Source organism: Vitis riparia, chromosome 8, assembly GCF_004353265.1.
Source record: "Vitis riparia cultivar Riparia Gloire de Montpellier isolate 1030 chromosome 8, EGFV_Vit.rip_1.0, whole genome shotgun sequence".
Classification (NCBI taxonomy): Eukaryota; Viridiplantae; Streptophyta; class Magnoliopsida; order Vitales; family Vitaceae; genus Vitis; species Vitis riparia.
The window spans coordinates 6,122,472-6,145,203 of NC_048438.1; the positions used below are offsets into that span (position 1 = coordinate 6,122,472).

The 22,732-nt window shown below is 37.8% G+C and overlaps 1 protein-coding gene across 1 annotated transcript in view; it reads left to right on the top strand.

The window, feature by feature from the left end:
- LOC117919918 (DExH-box ATP-dependent RNA helicase DExH1) overlaps positions 1–20,096 on the top strand; it is a 46,517-nt gene extending 26,421 nt beyond the window's left edge. The window contains 9 exon segments of the mRNA XM_034837219.1: positions 17,408–17,511; positions 17,513–17,620; positions 17,712–17,871; positions 18,033–18,306; positions 18,381–18,573; positions 18,687–18,873; positions 19,091–19,459; positions 19,627–19,746; positions 19,870–20,096. Of these exon segments, the coding sequence (XP_034693110.1) occupies positions 17,408–17,511; positions 17,513–17,620; positions 17,712–17,871; positions 18,033–18,306; positions 18,381–18,573; positions 18,687–18,873; positions 19,091–19,459; positions 19,627–19,746; positions 19,870–19,920 (1,566 nt within the window). The 3' untranslated portion in view covers positions 19,921–20,096.
- Positions 20,097–22,732: the final 2,636 nt, after the last annotated feature.

A 22,732-nucleotide genomic window follows, 5' to 3' on the forward strand; every position in this document is an offset into this window, starting at 1 on the left:
TGATAACCCACATCGGATAGGAGAAAATGTTTCTAGCACTATATAAAGCTATTAGGCCCTTTAGGCTCAGAGTAGACAATATCTAAGGTTTCCTTGGTGATTTGTGTAACTTTACTAAGGTTTTTTGGGCATTCTACTTATGACCTCCATTAATTGCACTTGTTGAAGGTTGATGACACCTATTATCTTGGTTTGTCGTACATGTGGCACATATGCACATTCAATTATTTGGTGTTGCTGAGTTTGTTAGCATTTTTTTTTTTTTCGTTTAGATAGGCTAAAACATATGTATATTTATGGAAAAAAAAAGTACACTAAAGTGCACTTGAGTGCATAGGTATACAATGGGCACAAAAAGGTAAAGCCACACAAGAGCAAACACAAAAAATTAACACTCTCTCTCTCTCTCTCTCTCTCTCAACAAGATCTTAACTAATCTACAAAATCAATATAAGGGATTGAACCCCCCCCTTTATATACATCCCCACCCATGCTAAGAGGTTACTTGGAAATAAACATTTCAACCTTTGATCTGACATCTCAACATTTTCAAACACTCATCGGTTTCTTTTCTTCCAAAAAATCCAAAATATGCATGGGAGAGCAGCCTCTTAAAACTTTTTTCATTTACTACCTATGAAGGAGCCATGCAAACTTAAAAGAGTTTGTTTGACTATCGAAGGAAGTACTCAAACTACTCCAAATAAAGAAGAAAAAAGCTATTGTCATAAGACCCTTGATTTGTACAATGAAGAAGCACATGATAAATTGATTCCCCTTGACTGATTTTGTTAGCATTGTCTTCAGTAAGTCCCTTAAATGTTTTCTTAGAGGTTAAAACACATAATGATCCTTAGGCTCTTGAGGTATATTTTACACCATATGGATGCATAGTTATATAAAGAGAAAAACACAATAAATTTCTTCAAGGTTTAGTAATTTTTAGGGACCTTGACAAATGGGACCTTAATATGCCCTTGGATTTCATTTTTTTTATTTTTATGACAATCTCTCATCCCTTTGAGAATTTACTTAAAATACCTATTTTACCCTTTAGATCAATTTAAAAAATAATAAAAGACCAATTTAACCTTGACACTTAATTTATAAAACTTGTAATTCAATAAACATATATTTTGTAAGAATTTCTTTTCTCTTAAGGTTCAATTTGGAAGAAACGTTGTTTTTTTTTTCTTCAAACATTGTATATAAAAAACTCATTTTTATAATTTAGTTGAATTCTATTTTAAATGTAATTTCTCATAATTGGAAAGATATAAAATGTGAATAGAGAATTTTTCGAATCATTTTAATTTAAAATATATAATCAAGCAAAAAAATTTTAAATCTGCAATACTCTTTTCTAGATAGGATTTAGAAATATGCGTCCTAAAGAAGAGTCAAACCACTAGAATGTCTAATTTTTGTCTTATCAATTGAGAGCGCGTGCGACGGCGACGACGATGAGAACGGCGAGGCGAGTCGAACGCGAAGCTTCACGGTGGAATCCAAGACCTTCGAGCTTGCCCTGGAGGTTAGGAAAGGGAAAAGCCAGATTCACATCGTGGAGAAGAAGAGGGGGGTCTCGACATGGGTTCGATTAGGGCTGGAAAGCTTAGGGCTCTTTAAGGAGGGATTAATCCACTGCATACGAGACGAGAAAGAAGGAAGATGGGAAAAGGAGTGGAAAGAAAGAGGCAAACTGTATACATTGGTTCGGGGTTTCAACAGAGCGGGTGGTTTCTTAAGGTTGGGGGTTGTGGATCTGGAACGAAAATGGTTTTGCATCTTCTTACCGAGAGGTAGGAGGGACAAAAGAGGATGGACGGCTATGGCGGAGATGGTACGTCAAATGGAAGAGATGGCTGGTAGAAGAACAGATCTGTAGGAGGTAAGGACTGTCGGAAAAATTACTCCGGCGAAATCATATGTAGAAGCAGTCATGAGAACAAATCGGGATGGCTTAAACGCAACCAAGATGAAGGTCACTAAGGAGGAGATTGCTGGCAATCTACAGAAGCTGGAGCACTGCCTTGTCGCGAGATGGTCCAACAAAAAGGAAGAAGATGACTTGGAGAGGTTGGGAAGTCTCTGGTCGAAGTCTTGGGGCCTAAAAGGCATGCTAGGGCTGGCCAAGTTGGAACGAGGTAAGGCTTTGTTGGAGTTTGAAAACCTAAGTGAGGCACACCGTGTGGTCTCCTCGGGGAGCAGACTGATGGGAGGAGCCCATTTAGGGTTGGATCTTTGGAATCCAAAGATGGGATGTCGGGTAGAGGAGGAGATGGAACAGGAAGCTTGGGTTAGAATCTTTGGCCTTCCAATTTCGCTATGGAGCCCGGGGGTTCTGAAGAAAATAGGGGAGGAATGTGGGGGATTTGTAGATATTGACGAGCCCACAAGGTCGATGGGGAGATTCAATGGGCTAGAATATTGGTTAAAATAAGAGGAGATTTAGACCGAGTATGTTAGAAATTGAGGTAGAGGAAGAGGTATACACTGTGGCATTGTGGTGGGAGATTAGGCCGGTGGTGAGACGGCTCTCCTCTGTGTCGGATAATAGAAGGAGAACTGAGGTCAGGGGTGATTCGTATTCACGCGCGGAGAAGCGCGTGGGAAGGATCTGGTAGTCGCGGGAATCGAGGAACTGCAACTGCCAGATGATGGGAGTGTTTTGCAGGAAAATGGGCTGGGTCTAGGGCTCGGGAACCAGACCCATGGTCCGGTGACCCGGGATGGGGTCTGTTCAAATGGTAGAGTGGCTGGGTCGAACGCATGTGACCCAAATATGGGCCTTGATGAATTGGAGAAGGAGGGTGGGCTGTCCAAAATAGACGGGCCTTTGGGCCGAAAGTTAAAAAATAAGTCAAAGGTGGTTGGTGATTCAGAGGCAGGCCCATCATCTAGTAATTGGGCTGCTGATCTGGGCTGCCATCATGAAGTTGAGATGGAAGGCCTGGTAAGGGAGGGCCCAACTGTTCCCCTAGAGAAGGTTGGATTTTTGGGCCGTTTTAGATCCAGAAAAGGACCCATTTCAGAAGATCCTTTGACGAACTGGGTGCCAGAGGAGCTTAGAAGGGAATAGAGGGATGATGGTTTGTCAAAGATTGATCGAGCGCTGGAAGAGGAAGCTAAAAGGTATGTCTCGATTTCCCATTCTAAAGGACAACGGGTTATGGGAGCACCTCTTCTTCTCTTTTCTAATTCTGATCGGGCTCCGGAGGGGGAGTCTTTCGATCGCCCAGGGGGAATTGAGGATGAATTAAGGGGGGACATGTCAACTTGGTTAACAGTTTATGAGGGGAACGTTGAGAATGAAAATGAATCCTGGAAGTTGGGAGAGGACAACAAAAACAGAGACAAGGTTAGGGGCAAGGAGGAGAACACTGGTGTCTCTGGTTCTCAAGATACCGAAAATGAGAAAGAGGATCTATGGGAGGAATGTAGTCAAGCAAAATTTAGCCAATTTTTGGGATTCTCTACGGAGGGGCTTGAAAAGGAGATATTGAACTTTCTGGCTAAAATCAGAAAGAGGCGGGAAAAGATTCATAGCAAAGAACTTTTGGAAAGGTCCAAGTTTGAAAGGGAACTAAAGAGGCTGGAATGTTCTATCAATTACGAGGGGGGGGATTAAGCAGAAAGGTCCTTCTCAGGGCAAAGGGAATCAGTTGATAGTTGCCCAATGAAGCTGAAGATTATAAGCTGGAATGTGAGGGGAGCTAATGACAGCTCTAAGAGGAAAATTATTAAGAACTATATAAGGAAACAGAGGGTGGATCTTTTGTGTATTCAGGAAACCAAGATTCAGGAGATGTCGGAGGTATTGTGAGAAGTCTGGGTTCGGGGAGATTCATAGATTGGAGAGCCCTGAATGCGGAGGGGGCTGCGGGTGGCATTTTGATATGTTGGGACAAGCGGGTTTTGGATATCTTGGATTGGGAGGAGGGTCAGTTTTCTTTGTCTTGTAGATTCAAGACCACAGAAAATGGGGCTACTTGGGTTTTTACGGGAGTGTATGGTCCTTTTACCTAAGTGGAAAGGGAGGGTATGTGGGAAGAACTTGGGGCAATAAGAGGCCTTTGGATGATCCCTGGTGTCTCGGTGGGGATTTTAATATCACTCTGTTTCAGCAAGAAAGGAGCAGCCAAAGAAGAATCAACTCAGCCATGCGGAGATTTGCAGAGACTGTGAATGATCTAGAGCTGGTGGACCTGCCCCTTCAGGGGGGAGAGTTCACATGGAATGGGGGCTCAATAATCAGGCGTGGGCGAGACTAGACAGATTTTTAGTTTCCCCTAGCTGGTTAGATCAGTTTAGTGGAGTCACTCAGGGCAGGTTGTCTCGGCCAATTTCAGATCATTTTCCAATTGTGTTAGAGGGGGGTGGAATAAGAAGAGGCCCAACCCCGTTTAGATTCGAAAATATGTGGCTTAAGGTTGAGAGGTTTAATGATATTGTTAGAACCTAGTGGCAGGGAATTGAAGTCAGGGGCAGCGCTAGCTATAGACTGGCTGTTAAAATGAAAGAAATTAAAAAAAAGCTGAAAGTGTGGAACAAAGAGGTTTTTGGGAGGCTGGAAACTAATAAAGATTCAGCCTTACAACAAGTAGATTTTTGGGATCGGGTGGAAAGTGAGAGAATCTTGACTGTGGAGGAAGCTGAATTAAAAAAGGAAGCTAAAGATTCCTTTAAGAAATGGGTCCTGTTGGAGGAAGCACATTGGAGACAGCACTCAAGGGAGATTTGGTTAAGGGAGGGGGATAGAAATACGGGGTTCTTCCATAGAATGGCTAGTGCTCATCGAAGAAACAACGCTATGGACAGAATTAAGGTTAATGGGGAGTGGCTAGTAGAGGAGCAGGAGGTGAGAGAAGGAGTTGTGAATTCGTTTCAGCAGTTGCTTTCTGAAGATATGGGTTGGCAGGCAGATATTGGTAGAGTTCAAGTGGGTTGCATCAGCCAGCAAGAAGCAGAGAGTCTGGAAATCCCATTTGCAGAGATTGAGATTCACTCGGCGCTGATGGAGATGAATGGGGATAAAGCCCCTGGCCCGGATGGTTTTACTGTAGCATTTTGGCAAAATGCTTAGGATTTTGCCAAAGAGGAGATCATGGAGATGTTTAAAGAATTTCATGAGTATAATTCCTTTGTCAGGAGCCTTAACAACACTTTCCTGGTGTTGATACCTAAGAAAAGTGGGGCTGAGGATCTTGGAGACTTTAGACCTATCAGCCTGTTGGGGGGGCTCTATAACTCTTGGCTAAAGTCTTAGCTAATAGGCTTAAAAAGTGATTGGTAAGGTGGTCTCTATTGCTCAGAATGCCTTTGCAATGGGAAGACAAATTTTGGATGCGTCTTTAATTGCTAATGAGGTGATAGATTCGTGGCAGAAGAGAAAGAAAAGGGCCTTATTTGCAAATTGGATATAGAAAAAGCTTATGACAGTATCAATTGGAATTTCTTAATGAAAGTCCTTCAAAAATGGCTTTGGACCAAGTGGGTGGGATGGATGTGGAGCTGCGTGTCCTCTGCTAAATTCTCTATTCTTGTCAATGGAGTGCCAGCTGGGTTCTTCCCTAGCACTAGAGGGCTTCGTCAAGGGGATCCTCTATCCCCTTACCTCTTTGTTATGGGAATGGAAGTTCTGGACGTCCTTATCTGGAGAGCGGTGGAGGGGGGGTATCTTTCAGGATGCAACATTCGGGGTGGTAGTAGAACCTCCTTGAATATATCCCACCTATTTTTTGATGATAACACAGTTGTGTTTTGTGAGGCAAGCAAAGAGCAAGTTTCTCACCTAAGCTGGATTCTCTTTTGGTTTGAAGCGGCTTCGGGTCTTCGAATTAATCTAGCCAAAAGCGAAATCATTCCAATTGGAGAAGTGGAGGAAATTCTTGAGTTGGTAGCTGAGTTAGGGTGCAGGGTGGGGTCTCTGCCCTCTCATTATTTGGGCCTTCCCTTAGGGGTCCCCAATAGGGCTACTTCTATGTGGGATGGAGTGGAAGAGAGGGTCAGGAGGAGACTTGCGCTTTGGAAAAGACAGTACATCTCCAAAGGGGGGAGGATCACTCTCATAAAAAGTACCTTGGCTAGCATGCCAATTTACCAAATGTCTATTTTCCGAATGCGAAGTCTGTTGCTAAAAGAGTGGAGAAAACCCAAAGAGATTTCCTATGAGGGGAGGAAACTTGGAGGGAAAAGTTCACTTAGTTAAATGGGATGTGGTCTGTACAGAAAAACACAAGGGAGGGCTAGGATTAAGGAGAATAGCCACTCTGAATAGAGCCTTGCTGGGCAAGTGGATTTGGAGGTTTGCTTGTGAAAAGGATAATATTTGGAAACAAGTGATCATTTCGAAATATGGGCAAGAGGATTATGGTTGGAGGCCAAAGAGGGCTAGTGGGGCGGCTGGAGTAGGGGTCTGGAAGGAGATTATGAAAGAAGCGGATTGGTGCTGGGAAAATTTGGCTTTTATAGTTGGGAAGGGTTCCAAAATCAAATTTTGGAAAGATAGTTGGTGCACTGACATTCCGTTGTCCCAATGCTTCAATCATCTCTTTGTCCTTGCCGTGCACAGGGATGCTACGACTGAGGAAATGTGGGATCAGGATTCGGGCCAAGGAGATTGGCATCTTGTTTTTGTGAGGGACTTCAATGATTGGGAGTTGGATATGGTTGGGAGCTGCTTCATACTTTGAGGGGTCATAGGCCCTCCTGGAGGATGATTCAGTTATGTGGAGGCAGGGAAGAAAAGGTCTGTTCAGAGTCAAAGAAGCTTACAGGCTGCTAGACAAGCCTAATGCCACAATATTTCCCGCAAGGAGAATATGGGTGGATAGGGTGCCAACTAAAGTCTGCTTTTTTGCTTGGGAGGCTACGTGGAGGAAGGTGCTTACTCTGGATAGACTACAGATAAGAGGGGTGCAACTCCCAAATTGTTGCTTTTTGTGTGGTTGTGAAGAAGAGAATGTAAATCATATTCTTTTACACTGTATAGTGACTAGAGCCTTATGGGATATTATTTTTGGTTGATAGATGTTAAGTGGGTCCTCCCAGAAACTGTAAAGGAGACTCTAATCTCTTGGAGGGGCTCTTTTGTAGGGAAGAAAAGGAAAAAGATTTGGAAATCTATTCCGTTATGTATTTTTTGGACGTTTGGAAGGAGAGGAATAGGTTAGCCTTTAGGGGGGTGAGTTGAATATTCAGAAATTAAAGAATTCTTTTGTCTGTAACTTGTGGAGTTGGGCTAAAGTGTATTTAGGTGAGGAGTCTTTCTCCCTTATAGGTTTTTTGGAGTGGATAGCTTCCACTTAAGGGAGGTAGTTCTCTTTGGTCCTTTTTCTCTTTTTGAGGCTTTTGCCGTCTTGTATACTCCCTGTATGCTTTGTGGCGTTTAGCCTTTTCTAATGCATATCTTGTTTACTTATCAAAAAAAAAAAAAAAAAGATCATAAATATAAGGAGGTGTGTAGTACAAGGTGTGGGTTAGTAAGGAGAGGTTGCTTTTTGTAATTACCTTATTGCTTGTTGCTTTTGTTATTCCTTATGTTTAGCTTTTGTTTGTGGAGGATTCCGCATCCTTATATGTATTTCTTAATTCCTAATTCAATATATCACATTGTTGTTCTCATAAAAAAAAGAAAAGAAGAAAAATCAAGATATAAGTGTTACTAGTCACTTAAGTGGGGATTTACACGAGCATTCATCTTTCTCAGGAGCATTTGTATTCTAAATGCAATTTTAGTGGCCAATAAAGTGGTAGGTACATATGACGTTTAAAGGAAGAAGAGTAGTCTTTAATATTGTTTTTGGAAAAGATTATGACATCTAGTGTGTGAATTTTGAACTAAGCTTTAGAAAGGAAAGGATTTGGACTAAGATGGAGATATTGGATCATGGATGCTCATTGGCTTCCAGTCTATTTGAGCCACCTCTTTTACCTTAGTTTGTCTTGAGAGAGTGATGTTTGAAAGTGAAGGAGTTAACATCATAAAGGGCTTTTTGGTGGATAGAAGTAAAGATGAGATGGTCTCAATTACCTTTGCAGTTCATACCCTTGTTTCCCCAGATCTAGGCTAGATGACTGGTAGAACCTTGTATTATTTGATGGTTATTGCTGCTTTCTTTTCTTTTCTTTTTGATAGTGATAAAAATAAAAAACTGATATAGTTGCTATCATAGTAGACTTGACCAAGTTACTCCAAACATTGTCAAAGCCAACATTTCTTGAAGGAGAAATCTGAGAGAGGACCTTACATAAACTGAAACCAGAACATTCTGGATAATTAGTATATATATATTTTTTGGAAAATTAAAAGTTTTTACAATGAAGTTTCTTCCCTTTTATAATGCTAGCCCTCAAATACTTTCTTATGGTTCATAGGATTTAATTAGTCACCTCAAATCTTTGACTGTTCAAACTTGCTATTAATTTTCTAACAATAACTACATTCTCTCCTCCTTAAAAGAAGCTTGTCCTTAACTTTGGTGTTGCTTGAGACTTCTTTTACTTTCTCATCGGTGCATAGATATAGATTTGAAATATTGAATGTTGAATCAATTCCCATTTGTTTTGGCATATCAACTATGTAAGCATTCTCTGCAATCTTCTTAATGATTATGTGGGGTCCTATCTTTCTTTTGCTTAGTTGAGAATAAGACCCAACTGGAAATCTTTACTTATGTAGGTGCACCATCACCATGTTGCCTTCTTAGAAGCTTTGGTTTCACCTCTTTTGCACATATTTCTTATACTTTGCATTCGACGACTCAATCTTCAACTTGATTTCCTCATGCAGTTCTTTCTTTAAGTCAACTAGTTATGTTTTCACCCTTTAAGCTATTTCTTCCCAGTTCTAGTAAAGGAGCTAAATCATAAAGATGCATTGGCTGCCTCCCATAAAAAATTTCAGGACAACTTTTTCTTGTAGCTCAATTCTTGGAATGGTTATAGGAAAAATTTGCTTTAGCAACAACTTCCTATTGCTTAAGATTTTCTCTAACCATCAATAAATCTCCCAAACTTCTGTTGACGACCTCAATTTATCTGTACATTGAGGATGATAAGAAGTACTATATTGCAACCTAGTTCCAATTGTCTTTTATAAAGTTCTCCAAAAAAACTTGGGAGTTTCTATTTGATGTGATTGATTTTGGAATCCCATGCTATCGCACAAGAACATAAAGATTTTCTATATTAGATGCAAACATAAATTGCAACAAATGAAATGTGCCATTTTTTGAAAATTTGCCATCCACTACAAAGATGGAATCCTTCCCCATTGACTTCTAGGTAGCCTACCACAAAGTCCATGCTTACATCTTCCCAATGAGTTGTAGGAACTAGTAGTGGAGTATGTTGAGCTGTAAATAGAATAGGAGAATTATTTTCCTATTATGTTAGTTTTCTATTTTTGTAAATAGATAGTTTTATTAGTTTCCTATTTCTATAAATATATAGTTTTATGATTTAGAAATAAGTTAGTTTAGGAATAAATTAGTTTCCTATTTCTTCTCTTGTAATCTCCTATATAAACTATGTGTATAGTTAATCTAATAGACAAAAATTATTATATTTCATGTCAGAGTATACAAACTTGTATTCTGAACTCTTTTTTTTTTTAATTTTTTTTATTTAATTCTTGTCATGTTTGACTCCTTTTAAAAAAATTTACACATCCCTCCTCATTTTTGGTGAAAATGACTTTTGTTCAATCATATGTCTTATCTTTCCCTAAATGTCCACCTTAGCCTCCACCATGCATGTCTTAGATGGTCTTTTCCCTCAAAGAGCAATTTGGAACACAAAGTTGGTTTCCTTTGAATAAGAAACCCTCATGCAATAAATACTTTCATAGTTGCCTATTGTTACAATCATTGCAAATTGAACCAAAGAAAGGGTCATTAGGATAAAAATCTTTGAAGGAATCAAAACCCTTAACAGTAACAACCATTGTAGTCAACAGTAAACTTCTTCGACTAAGTACATCTACAATTTATTTTCTTGCTCTAGACTTGTTCTTCATCACAAATGTGAAACGTTGCAAGTAAGTAGAATATAATTTTTTTTCATAAATGTTTCTTCTTGTGTCATTCAAATTTTTGTTGTCAAATGACATAGGATTGCCTTCTTGACTTAGAACAACTCCAATCCCAATTCTAGAAGCACCACACTCTATTTCAAAGACCATTTTAAAATCTGGTAGCACTAATATAGGGCTAAGTTGAGCATCTTTTTGACCTTATGAAAGCTCTCTTCGGCTTGTTCAGACTATTGAAGTTTCCATTTCTTCATGCAATTGGTTATAGGAGCCATTATGGTGCTGAATTTCTTGATGAAGCGTCTATAAAATGAGGCTAGACCATGAAAGCTGCGTACTTCTCCCACTGTTTTTGGTATTGGCCAGCTTCTAATTGCTTCAATTACTATCGTCAACTTGTATTCCTTCAACCTAACTTTATATCCTAGAAACAACAAAGAATCAGCAAAAATTCTGCACTTCTTTAGATTGGCATGGAGCTTTTTTCTTTTGAGAACATCTAATACTTCCTTTAGGTACTGCAAGTGAGGCTCCTTGGATGGGCTATAAATAAGTACATCACTAAAACACACCACCACAAACTTTCCAATGAATGACTTTAGAACTTGATTCATTTGAATGAATGGCTTTAGAACTTGATTCATTTGAATGAATAGCTTTAGAACTTGATTCATCAAAAGCATAAATGTGTCAGGTGCATTTGTCGAACCAAAAGGCATCATAATCCATTCATAAAGCCATGCTTTGTTTTAAAGGTTGTTTCCACTCATCCGTTCCCAAATCTTAATTTGGTTATAGCCACTTTTGAGATCAATTTTAGAAAATACCTTTGCTCCATGAAACACATCCAATGTATCATCTAATCTGGGGATTAGGTACTGATACTTTATCTTTTTTCAATATATCGCTTGACTGTCAATGCATGTTCTCCATGTACCATCTTTCTTTAAGGTTAATAGTGTTGGAACTATACATAAACTCATTGGTTCCCTTATATATTCCTTTTACAATAGTTCTTCCACTTGTCTTTGGAGTTCATGTTCTGTTTTCTCTCTCTCTCTCTCTCTCTCTCTCTCTCTCTCTCTCTCTCTCTCTTTTTCAAAATTTTTGTTCCCATTGGGACTTGAACTTAGAATCTCCCACAAACCCTCCCATCCCTTTACCACTTGAGCTAGGCCTTAAGGGCAAAGTTCTTCATGTTCTTTTGGAGACATTTTATAACGTGGAAGGTTTGGTAGGCTAGCTCTTGGTACTAGATCAAATGTTTCTTTTTTAAAGTACCGACATCTCCATAGCAAATACTTCTACAAAATTCTCTAGCAATGCCTTTGCTTCATTAGAAACATCTAGCTAATCTTCCACGACTTCTTTTGCCAAAGACAAAAGGCAACTTCACACATTTAAAAAGCATTGAACATTCACATAAGATTGTTCTTGTTCTACCTTAGAGTTAGCAAACATTTATTCTTTCATTAGGGCAAGTACTACCTTAAGTCCATTCTTGTAGAAAGCATAAACATTATTTTCTCCATGGTGGACAATATTATTGTCAAATTGCCATGGCCTACTTAGTAACAAATGGCAAGCTTCCAAGTTCAACTTTGTCACCATTTCTTTTAGAAATAAAATTCTCGCAACTCCCCCATCAATAATAACATTACAAAGCCACCCATATGAAGAATATCCAGTTTTAAAAATATTCTTTCTCCATCAATCGGTTTTTGATACTTTTGGAGTTAACATGGAATGCCTTACTAGTTAATTTGGAAGATCATGGTCTTCATATGTAACTTTATCTTCTATGAATTCTAGTAGTCCTCCATCACTTGAGGTTCAATCACCTTGAGGTTTCATCACTACCTCCTCATTAACATTATTCTCACCTTATTCATATAAAAATTCCCCTAGAGTTTGCTGGAACTCCTTAATTGCAAGTTGATTTCTCAAATTCCTTCATTGGTAAGTTTAAATGTTTTACCTTGTTTGGCCTCCAATGGTGGAATTTAGAGGACCAAAAATATTAGCTTGCTCCAACCTAACATAGTTGATTAAGTTGCTACCACGAATTTGTAAGCGCTTCCCTAGTTGGACTGTTTCTTGCTGGTTGTGTAGATGTCGCATTTTGATGGTCCCCAAACCTAACAATTGATTTACAACAAAAAAAGGTGGATTAAGGTGCACTAGAGGTATACAAAGGTTACCATAAGACATAGGAAAGGAGGATAAAAACAAAAAACACCTCCTTTTATTAGGTAACACCTAACCAATTAATGAAATCTAATATAGATATTAAATCCCCATTTATAAACAAACTAATCCAACATAAGGAACATAATAATGACTTTTTGATAGAATGATTTTTGAATGCTTTGCATTTTTAACAACATGGCGTTTCTCTCCTTCCAAATAGTCTAAAATAAGTACAATGGGACAACTTTTCACGCCTAGGCCAAAGGCACAACCACTCCTTAGCTATAGTACCTCACTTGGTAAGGCATGTGCCTTGTTGGAGAGGCTCGCCTTGTCTACTTTACTTTTTCTTTTTAAACACTTTTATCTTGAAATTTGATTACTTTGCTGTTTAGTGTTTTTTTGAAATATTTAAGACCTTAAATTTTTTGTTGCTTGAATTAGATTTTGGATCATATTTTATAAAATTGATATGCATCCTAGGTTATGTTTCACTTCGCTTAGATGTATACCTTGTGTTACATCTTCCGCCTAAGCCTTAGTTATGCCTTGCACTTTTTAAAAATCTACGAAAGTCCCTGCCAACTTAAAAGGGCCTCTTATATTGTAGGAGGTAGCACCCATGCTATGCTGAACAATGAAAATATCAAGTGCCACAATATTGTTGTTGTGGCACAATGAAGGATTTGCTCAGTTGAATCTTCTTCTCTCTTAGGGAACATTCTAAGACAATCCAACCTTTACTTTTTAATTGGTCTCAGGTCAAAATCCTTTTCCAAGTTGCTTTTTATGAGAATAAACTCACTCCAAGGATTCCGAATAACCTTTAAGGAGAGGTTTCTAGCTCTATAAAACTCTAGATAAGGGTAGAAAGTCGTGGTTTAAGATGAATTAAGGTGAAGGTTCTTTGTTGGGTATCATCGTAAACCGAGACCAGGTTCAAATTAGCTTCCTTTCTAGACTATAAAGTTTTTTGTTAGCCCATGATACATGTAGGTCTCCTTCCAACAAGAACCCAAAGAGTCCTTCCCTTGTAGGTTCATGACATAGAAAGGATTTTTCGTGCTTAAATGGTTGATAGAGAGCATGGTTATCCCTTGGTGGTAGAATAACATTAATATGACCGTGTTTGTCACTTCTCACTTATTTTCAATGTTTTCAAAGTAGCTTTTGGAATTGAAAATTTATAGAGACTTCTTTGGTTAGGAGTTAAGGAAAGAGAGTTGGCCTATTTAGTTAGGTTAGTGCTTGGTTTAATAGGGAAGCAGGTATGGGTGTATGTAGAATATCCTTGAGGAATAGAGCCCAAATAGGTAAGCAAGAAGCCAAAAAAGTGAGGATTGGATTTTCTAAAGCATGCTTAACAACTTTACTTAGAGAAGTGACTGTAACGGTTCTATAGGGAAAGTGACGGTTTATGACACAAGGTCATTTTGAGGGTCTATGGACATTCGAGCCAACACTAGTATTAAGTGGTACCATTGTAGCCTCTAGAAAGTTATTGATCAAATCTTCTTTGATTTTTCTTGTTTTACTCGTCTTTTTGTGGTTGATGGTGCAAAAACCTGCTTTTAGGAAGACACTTGTTGAAAAGATGGGTGGTAGGACAAGTGGTTTCAAACCATCAACATGTTTATGTGGAAGGCGAACAAATATTGGATGCACTTCTCACCGAAAATGAGGCCATTGACTCAAAGGTGGAGAGCGACATTGGTGACATTATTTGCAAAATGGATATTGAGAAGACATATGATCATGTTAATTGGGAACTTTTGATGGCCGTCTTGGAGAAGATGGGTTTTGGCTAGAGATGGATCAGATGGTGTATTTCTACAATAAAATCCTCAATGCTTGTAAATGGGAACCCACTATCTCCTTATTTATTCATTTTGGCTGTGGGGGCTTAGTTGAATTTTGTTGAGAGTGAAAAAGGGGGTTTCATCTGGAGATTCAAGGTTGGGGATAGAGGTGGTGAGGGGCTAGATATGACACACCTGCTATATGCTAATGATACCCTTGTGTCCTATGTCACCAGTTGAGTAATTGGAATATTTGAGTTAGTCATCCATGTGGTTCGAGGCAATATCGAGATTGGAAATTAATTTGGAGAAGAGAGTGCTCATTTCAGTTGGGAGTGATGACAATGTGGAGGTGCTAGTTGCTTTTATGGGTTGAAAGGTGGGGCATCTACCTTCTACTTATCCAGGCCTTCCACTTGGTGTTTTGTTTAAATCAACGAGGACCTAAGACTTGGTGGAAGAGGGATTTCAAAAGAGGCTTGCTATGTGGAAAATGCGATATCTTTCCCAAGGAAGAAGATTCACCTTGATTAGAAACACTTTTTCTAGTCCCCAATTTATTTCATATCTTTATTTGTAATCCTAAGAAGAGTGTGTCTAAGGTTGAGTAAATCCAAAAGACTTTCTTTGGGGCGGGGTAGAGCTTGCAAAAAGCTCCATCTTTTTAAGTGGTCTATAGTTTGTTTGGACAAAAAGTAGGGAGGGCCTTGGCATTAGAAATATCACCATGTTGAATGGCAAGTAGTGTCGGAGATGCGTGACCAAGAGGGATTCTCTTTTGAAGTAGGGTTATCATTAAAAAATTCGGGGGAGAAGATGGAGGGTGGTGCTTTAGGGGAGTGAGAGGTGGTTATGTGGTGGGTGTGTGGAAGACTATCAAAAATGTGTGGGACTCTATAAAGGTTAGATATTTTTTTCACCATAGACAATGGTAGGAGGGTAAAATATTGGAAAGATAGCTGGTGTGGTGATTCATCTTTGAAAGAATCTTTTCCGTCATTGTTCTCGATAGCCTTCACGAAGGATTTGTGAGTAGTGGTATGAGGAAAGAGGTTGTTGGAGCCCTTGCTTCTCAAGACAGTTTTGTGATTGGGAGCTTGAAGGAGTGATGTCCTTTTTCCAGCAATTCCAAGTGTTCTCAATTAGAAGAGAGGAGGGTGATAGTTTGGAGTGGAAGGAAACCAAAGGAGGCAGTTTCTCCATTAAGTCCTACCATTCCCTACTCTAGGGACGAAGCAAGCCTTTCCTTGCAAAATGTGTTTGGAATTCTTAGGTTCTTGTGAATGTTTTTTTTTTTTTTTTTTTTTGTGAGCAGAATTCTGATGATCAATCAGCTTAAAGGGAGGGGAAGGATTATGTCAAATAGGATGTTATATATGTAAAAATGAGGAGGATTATGCCAAGGTAAGTATCCTGTGGCAATTGATTTTCTCTCTATTTGGGTGGTATGGGTGATGCAATCAACAATAAAAGGAACTCTATTACATTGGCAAGGAACTTTGTGGGCAAGAAATGAGGAAAAAGTTTGGAGGGCTTCTCCATTGTGCTTGTTCTGGACGGTGTGGCAAGAAAGAAATAGAAGGGTATTTGAAGCTTTGGAACTACCAGAACATGCAATTAAACTCTCTTTTATCAGCACTTTTTTGAAATGGTCAGATCGTATGTAGAAGATTATTCCATGACCATGATAGACTTTGTAGATTGGATTAACTCAAAGTAAGGAGAGTTTTTTTTTTTTTTAGGTTTCTTCCCCCTTTCTTTTGATTACTTGTTTCTTTTAGCATGAAAATGTATAGATTGTGTACATTGTCACGCCTTTTTGTAGGTGCTTTGTATATAAAATACTTTCTCTTCTTGCTTATCAAAAAAAAAAAAAAAAAAAGAAAGGTATTTTCTCTCTTATTTTCAATACCTAAATCTCTTTTGGGTGGTGAGAATGAGATACTCCTATATCTCTAGTTTTTTTGCTCTCTTTTCTCCTTCACCATCTTGGAACTTTTGTTGGAAACTTTTGGATTAGGAAGTTAAGAAACTAACTTTTCTTTATGCTTTCTATAGTCTAAGTGCATTTTTCGCTTTCTTATCTTGATGCAAACGTTTAGTCTTTGACCTCTTTAGGTTTGTTTTCAGTTAGTTCCTTTTTGTAAAGTTGCTTCCATTTCAACCAACTCTATCTCTTTACTCAATCGTATTTGGATTTAAGTTAGCAAGACCAAAAAAGGTGAAGAAATGAAAGGGGGGGGTAACTAAAAGAGTTTTGTAAAATGAGCTAACAGTGAAAAGCCTTGAGGATACCAGCAGAAAGGTTTTCACTATTGAGGTCGAGATCTAGTTCTTTTGAAGGAATTTATGCAGGTCAAAGCTATAGACCTTTCCAATCTTGTAGTGGAAGGAGATTTTGCTGATATTGTGTTTCTTGAGAGACTAAGAAAGGAAGGTTTAAGGGTGGCTTTGCTAGTTTGATATCGCTATAGAGCTGGGTGTTCTTTTTTTCAGTTATGTTCCTTGCATAGTGAATCAAGTGGTGGACATTTTAGCCAAAAGAGGAGCAAAACTTTTGGTGTCTTTGGTAGGCAATTTAGCCTGCCAGAATTGTAATTATCTTTGATTTGTTCTTGGACTGTTTTTGTTTCTTTCTCAATTGTGCAGCTTGTATTGCCTCTATTCGTGGAACTTTTTTTCCTTTCTTTTTGGTCAAATTTTGTATGATATGGAAGGATGTCTTGAACTTTTATTTAATAGAAAGGAATCAGTTTGTAATTAAAGAAAAAACTTTTCATGAATGACTTTGTACCAAAGAATATATTTGATAACCAAAATATAAATTATTTTGTACATAGTTTAAATATATAGTCTTTTTCTCCATGTTCCTTACACATGCGGGGTTGGATTGGATGCCATATTAATCTAGTGAATGGTATCCCATAAAACCTCTGAATTCTTTGCCTTATCCTCATATATCCTAGCATTTCTTTCTCGCCACACAACCCAAATCAAAGCAATACTTACAATCTAGTGTAAACTTTCGAAGAGGACTTTGAAATTTTGCCAAATCTTAGGGAGGTTTAGTGGACTCTTCCCTACACGCATTTTCCTTGTGAGGTATGAGACTTGTTAAATTGCTATTTAAGTTCCTGGATGTGTTCTGATATATAATGAGGCTGGGAGGATAGTCTTCTAGTTTACAACTTTAAAGTAGGCATTACTGTCACCGCATCTTAATTTGCAATGTCAACTATTTTAATATTTGTTAGTTCACTCATATTAGTCAAGGCCTAAGGGTCTCAAATGATGACATCCCTAAGTGCACGTCGCTTCATAAATGCTTTTTCTTCTTTATGTAATTACAGTAATTTAGATCCCACTTAATTGTTATTCATAGGTTGAAGCAACAATTGAACATATTTGTCTCCATGAAGAGGAAGGAGCAATTCTTGTATTCCTCACTGGCTGGGATGACATTTCTAATCTACTGACAAAGTTAAAGGAAACATTTTCTTGGTGATCCCAGTAAGAATTTAGTCCTTCCACTGCACAGTTCAATGCCTACTATCAATCAACAGGAAATATTTGATCGACCACCCTCCAACATGAGGCAAGCATCCTTCATCTAAGCCTTCTATCTATTAGTGATGCATCTGAAACAGATTATTTTTCAATTCTAAATTGCTTTGCATCTATTGTAGGAAAATTGTGCTAGCCACAAACATTGCAGAGAGTAGTATCACCATAGATGATGTTGTATACGTCATAGACTGTGGAAAGGCAAAGGAAACAAGTTACGATGCTCTGAACAAGTTGGCTTGCCTGTTACCATCATGGATTTCCAAGGCTTCAGCTCATCAGGTATTCATTTTCATATCATGTGAATTCAATGACTAACTAGAAAGTTCCCTCCTCTCTGTTACAAAAATATGGCTGTGACTTTTGGCCCTAGACTTAATGATGTCATATTGGTTAGTTTCTTATTGGAAGTTCTCTATGTTTTTATGGTGTAATATTTACAGAGACGAGGACGAGCTGGCCGTGTGCGGCCTGGATTTTGTTATAGACTTTATCCAAAGATGATACATGAGGCAATGCTCCAGTTTCAGTTACCTGAAATTCTCCGGACACCTTTGCAAGAGCTATGCCTGAATATCAAAAGTTTGCAGCTTGGAAAAATTGGTTCTTTTCTGTCAAAGGCGCTTCAGCCCCCAGATCCTCTATCTGTTCAAAATGCAGTTGAACTTCTTAAAACAATTGGCGCTCTGGATGATATGGAGGAGCTTACTCCACTTGGTATGCAAGATTGGATTTTTGTGATTTCTAGCTTTATGCCTTTATAATCTTACCCTTTTTTTGGGTGGATACAGGCCGCCATCTCTGCAAATTACCTTTGGATCCAAATATTGGAAAGATGCTCCTCATGGGGTCCATCTTTCAGTGCCTTAACCCTGCATTAACAATTGCAGCTGCTCTTGCACATCGTGACCCATTTGTCCTTCCAATAAATTGGAAAGAAGAAGCTAATGCTGCAAAAAGATCCTTTGCTGGCGATTCTTGCAGGTTCAGTTATTTAACAAAGTCATGCTGTTCTCTGCTTTGAGAATTGTAGAATCTTTTCAAAATTTACATTGATTTTGTTGATAAGGTGAAATTTTCCACACCTTTTAATGCAGTGATCACATAGCACTTCTCAATGCATTTGAAGGATGGAAAGATGCAAAATGCAGTGGGAAGGAAAGGGACTTCTGTTGGGAAAATTTCTTATCACCAATAACCTTGCAGATGATGGATGATATGAGAAATCAATTTCTAGATCTACTGTCAGATATTGGCTTTGTGGACAAATCCAAGGGTGCTATTGTAAGCTCTAAGCTCTGATTGCTTCCTGTTTCCTCTGAGTTATTTATCTTTAGCACTGTTAATTACATCACAAGTGGTCAATGCAAAAAATTCCCTAGATTGCATGCTAGATGAAATTTCTGTACTAATACTCCCTGAGTTATTGCCTCTAAACTGATTTATATCTAAAAAAGGTGGTTTTTTTCCAGGATTAGTAGACTAATATATGTGCTTGCAGGCCTATAATCAATATAGCAATGATCTGGAGATGGTATGTGCAATCCTTTGTGCTGGGCTCTACCCAAATGTTTTGCAGTGCAAAAGAAGAGGAAAGCGAACAGCATTTTACACTAAAGAAGTTGGGAAAGTTGACATCCATCCAGGATCTGTTAATGCTGGTGTTCATCTTTTCCCTTTGCCTTACATGGTTTATAGTGAGAAGGTCAAAACTGCCAGCATCTTTGTACGGGATTCAACAAACATATCTGATTATTCTCTACTTCTTTTTGGCGGCAATCTCATTCCAAGCGAAACCGGTGAGGGAATTGAAATGCTTGGGGGTTACCTTCATTTCTCTGCTTCAAAGAGTGTATTAGAGTTGATACGGGTAATGCTCCTTGAGAGTTTCTCTTTTCATAGCTTTCTATGAGTCAAATAATTTGTGCTTGTTTTCTCTCTCTCTCTCTCTCTCTTGGTTTAATTCGTTTTTGGCATATATATAGATATATGAATGTATTGAACCAGGGCTTGATTTTGGGTGATGGTGCTTTGCAGAAATTGCGCAGTGAGCTTGACAAGCTTCTAAAGAGGAAGATTGAGGAGCCAGGGCTGGACATTTCAGCAGAGGGAAAGGGAGTGGTTACTGCTGTGGTTGAGTTACTGCATAGTCAAAATGTATGATACTAAATTTTGCGTTCTCCTTTTTGCTCCTTTTTCTTTTTCTTTGGTTTCCTGCAACTGACACACTTATACTCAGTAACCCTACAATTTTTTTTTTTTTCTTAAATAATGTATCAGCCTGAAATTTTTGAAGATTCTCATCAATATTTGTATCCATTAGGATACTAAGTAAATCAGGTGAGTAGTTGTAATGGGTGATAATCACACAAATATTAATATGTAGTTGAACAAGAATGTTTCAGTGATCTCAGGGTTGGGATGCGATATGTGGAAGATGGGAAATTTTCATCAAACGTTAAATACTGTTGCTGGGCAATATACTAATCATATTATTTTGCATGTTATGTTTGATGGCTCTATTCACTATTACTACCTTATATGAATGGCCTTTGTCATCCAATGATATCATTATTGCACTCCATTATGAGATCTGTGATCTAGTCCCTTGGGATTTTTCGCACCACTTGGTTGCGATGTGGATGTCAGCTTGCCATATCTGTTGGGTTCTGGCTGCTATTTTCAGAAATCTTTCCACTGAATTGTACGGTGCTTTGATTTGCAGCCTCTCTTTTGAACCTTCCTCCTTTGTATGTGTGTGAAGATAAAGAACTAGCAGATGAGCACGTGTCCTTTGAAAGAACTCTTCTTTCCTTTCATGCTTCCACCCCCCAAATTTCCTCCCTCATGACTCCGATTGGAGGGGGGAAATCTCCCCTTTTGATCTCATTCTAATAGCAGATGGGACTTGCTTTAGATTTATTTCTCGGAACACATTTGAGTAAGTACTGGAACATATTAAATGTAGTTACTTGCTCTAAATCCTTTCTGGCCATGTTATGCGTCCCCTCAATCTCGATTATATGGTTGTTTTGGTGCTGATTTCAGAAATTCTGCTTCTAACCATGCGCAGAAAAGCTAACCATTGTGATTATAAAAAGCGTTTTTAGCTTTTTAGTAATAAAAATCAATTTTTTTGATAAAAATTTAAAGTGTTAGAAATGTTATAAATACTTTTAAGAATCACTATCAAACGGATTCTAAGAGTTCATTTAGTAGTAATTATAGGAAGTTTTAGCCTAAAATATATGTTTTAAAAAATTTACAAAATTATTTTAAAAATATGAAAAATCATTTATAATATTGAAAAATCAATTATAATATTTATGAGGAAACACTTAATAGTGATTATTCTAAAAACATGTTATGAGAAAACACTTTTTATTTGAAGTGCTTTTAATGAAAGTGTATGCATTTAATAAATTCCCTTGTGCAGGGAGGACCATGTTTTTTTTATATTAACAGGAGGTTGGGGTGGATGAAAAAGAGGAGCAGGCATCCTTTGAGGGAGCTCTGGTGATGGTGCTCCAAGCCTAAGAACCTGAATTACCTCTTCTGCCTTCGCCTTTCCTTGTCAAAATGGGGTGGAGTGCACCCCCCATCGTCGAGCATTCCATTTGTCTCCCATAATATCCAACCTCCGCTCCACCAAGAATATTTCCTGTTTGGTAGGGCTTGCAGACCCATCTAACCAGTGGCAGAAGAAGATCACCATCCCTGTAAGTCCTCCCACATGCAATTTCCAGTGCCACAGCTCTGAAACTAATTTAATTTAGGAGGGTTTGGGTAAAATGGGAAATTTTTATGCTTAAAAATTTATTTAGCATCATCCCTTAGCAAAACTAATTTTGAATTTTTTTTTAATTATTATTTAACTGATTTACTTTCATTAGTACTAAGTAATGACTTTGCAAATTAGTAGATGAGAAGTCCGAGGGTTTTGGGTATCAACAAGAAGAAACTATTTTTGATTTAGAAAAAAATAATTTATTTTTACTTGTTATCTTTTAAATTAATTGTGGATTTAAATTGAATTATTAAGTTGGTATTTTATATAATAGATTTTACATCTGCTTGGAGAATGCATATCAAAATTAATTGTATAAACCTTGTTCTAACTTATGGAAAAAGTTATTTCACATATAAAATAAGACTTTTGTAATACTATTAACTGTAATTTTGACTTCTTTTGACAAACTTGTCAACTAAAATCAAAATTAAGTAGTTGTCATAATAGACATATTAACGACTTAAGTTGAGTGATTATGTCTTATTAAGCCTAGTATGAATTTGATTTTAAGGAGTCAAAAACTATTTTTAATAAGAAAATATGTATTTATGTGGCTAATTTTATTATATAGTTTATGACTTTAAGAATTTAATATGAAAATTGGAAAATGGTGATTCTCATATTCTATTTTTAGGATTTTAGAAATCTATTTCATTTTTAATAATAAAATATATGTCACCCTTTAAAAATTATTACTTTGTTTCAAAAACAAGAAGTTATCCGGAAGGGCCATTCTGTGGATCTACAAACCACTTAACGGCTCTTCCACTTTGAATAGCAAACAAATGGAAGAAATGCATAAAAATGCTAGCAATTTAATTTGAAATAATGTTCTCATTTCATGTCAAAGTGACGAAAAGCCACTCACGAGACTATGATTACTAAATGAAATTGCCACCCTATTTACATAGCATATTTGTTCCACCACACTGCTAGTGCTCAACGAGCATTGCAAATTATATATTTTGTATCAAGTTGCTCAAGTGCAAGGACTTTCAAATTTGTAGTACTTAATAAATACAAACATCAAACCTAAGAGAAAAAGAGCCTGTTTGGTGGACAACTTAAAAAATATATATATATATTAATTTTTAAAAATAGAAAATTGTTGGAGTTGGGTTTGGGTGCCTAAGTGGGTTGACCCAACCCGACCCAAATAAATGAGAAAATGGGGAAGCGGTTTTTGAGAGTTTTAAAACTACCCAGAAACTGCCACTATTAAAAATAAATATAAATAAAAAAGTTTTTTTTAATCATCTCTCTGAGTGAAAACTCTCTCGGTGATAATCCTCTCCTGAAAAACCAGAGAGAGATATTTTGGCTCATTTCTCCCTGAAAATGACAAATAAAAGA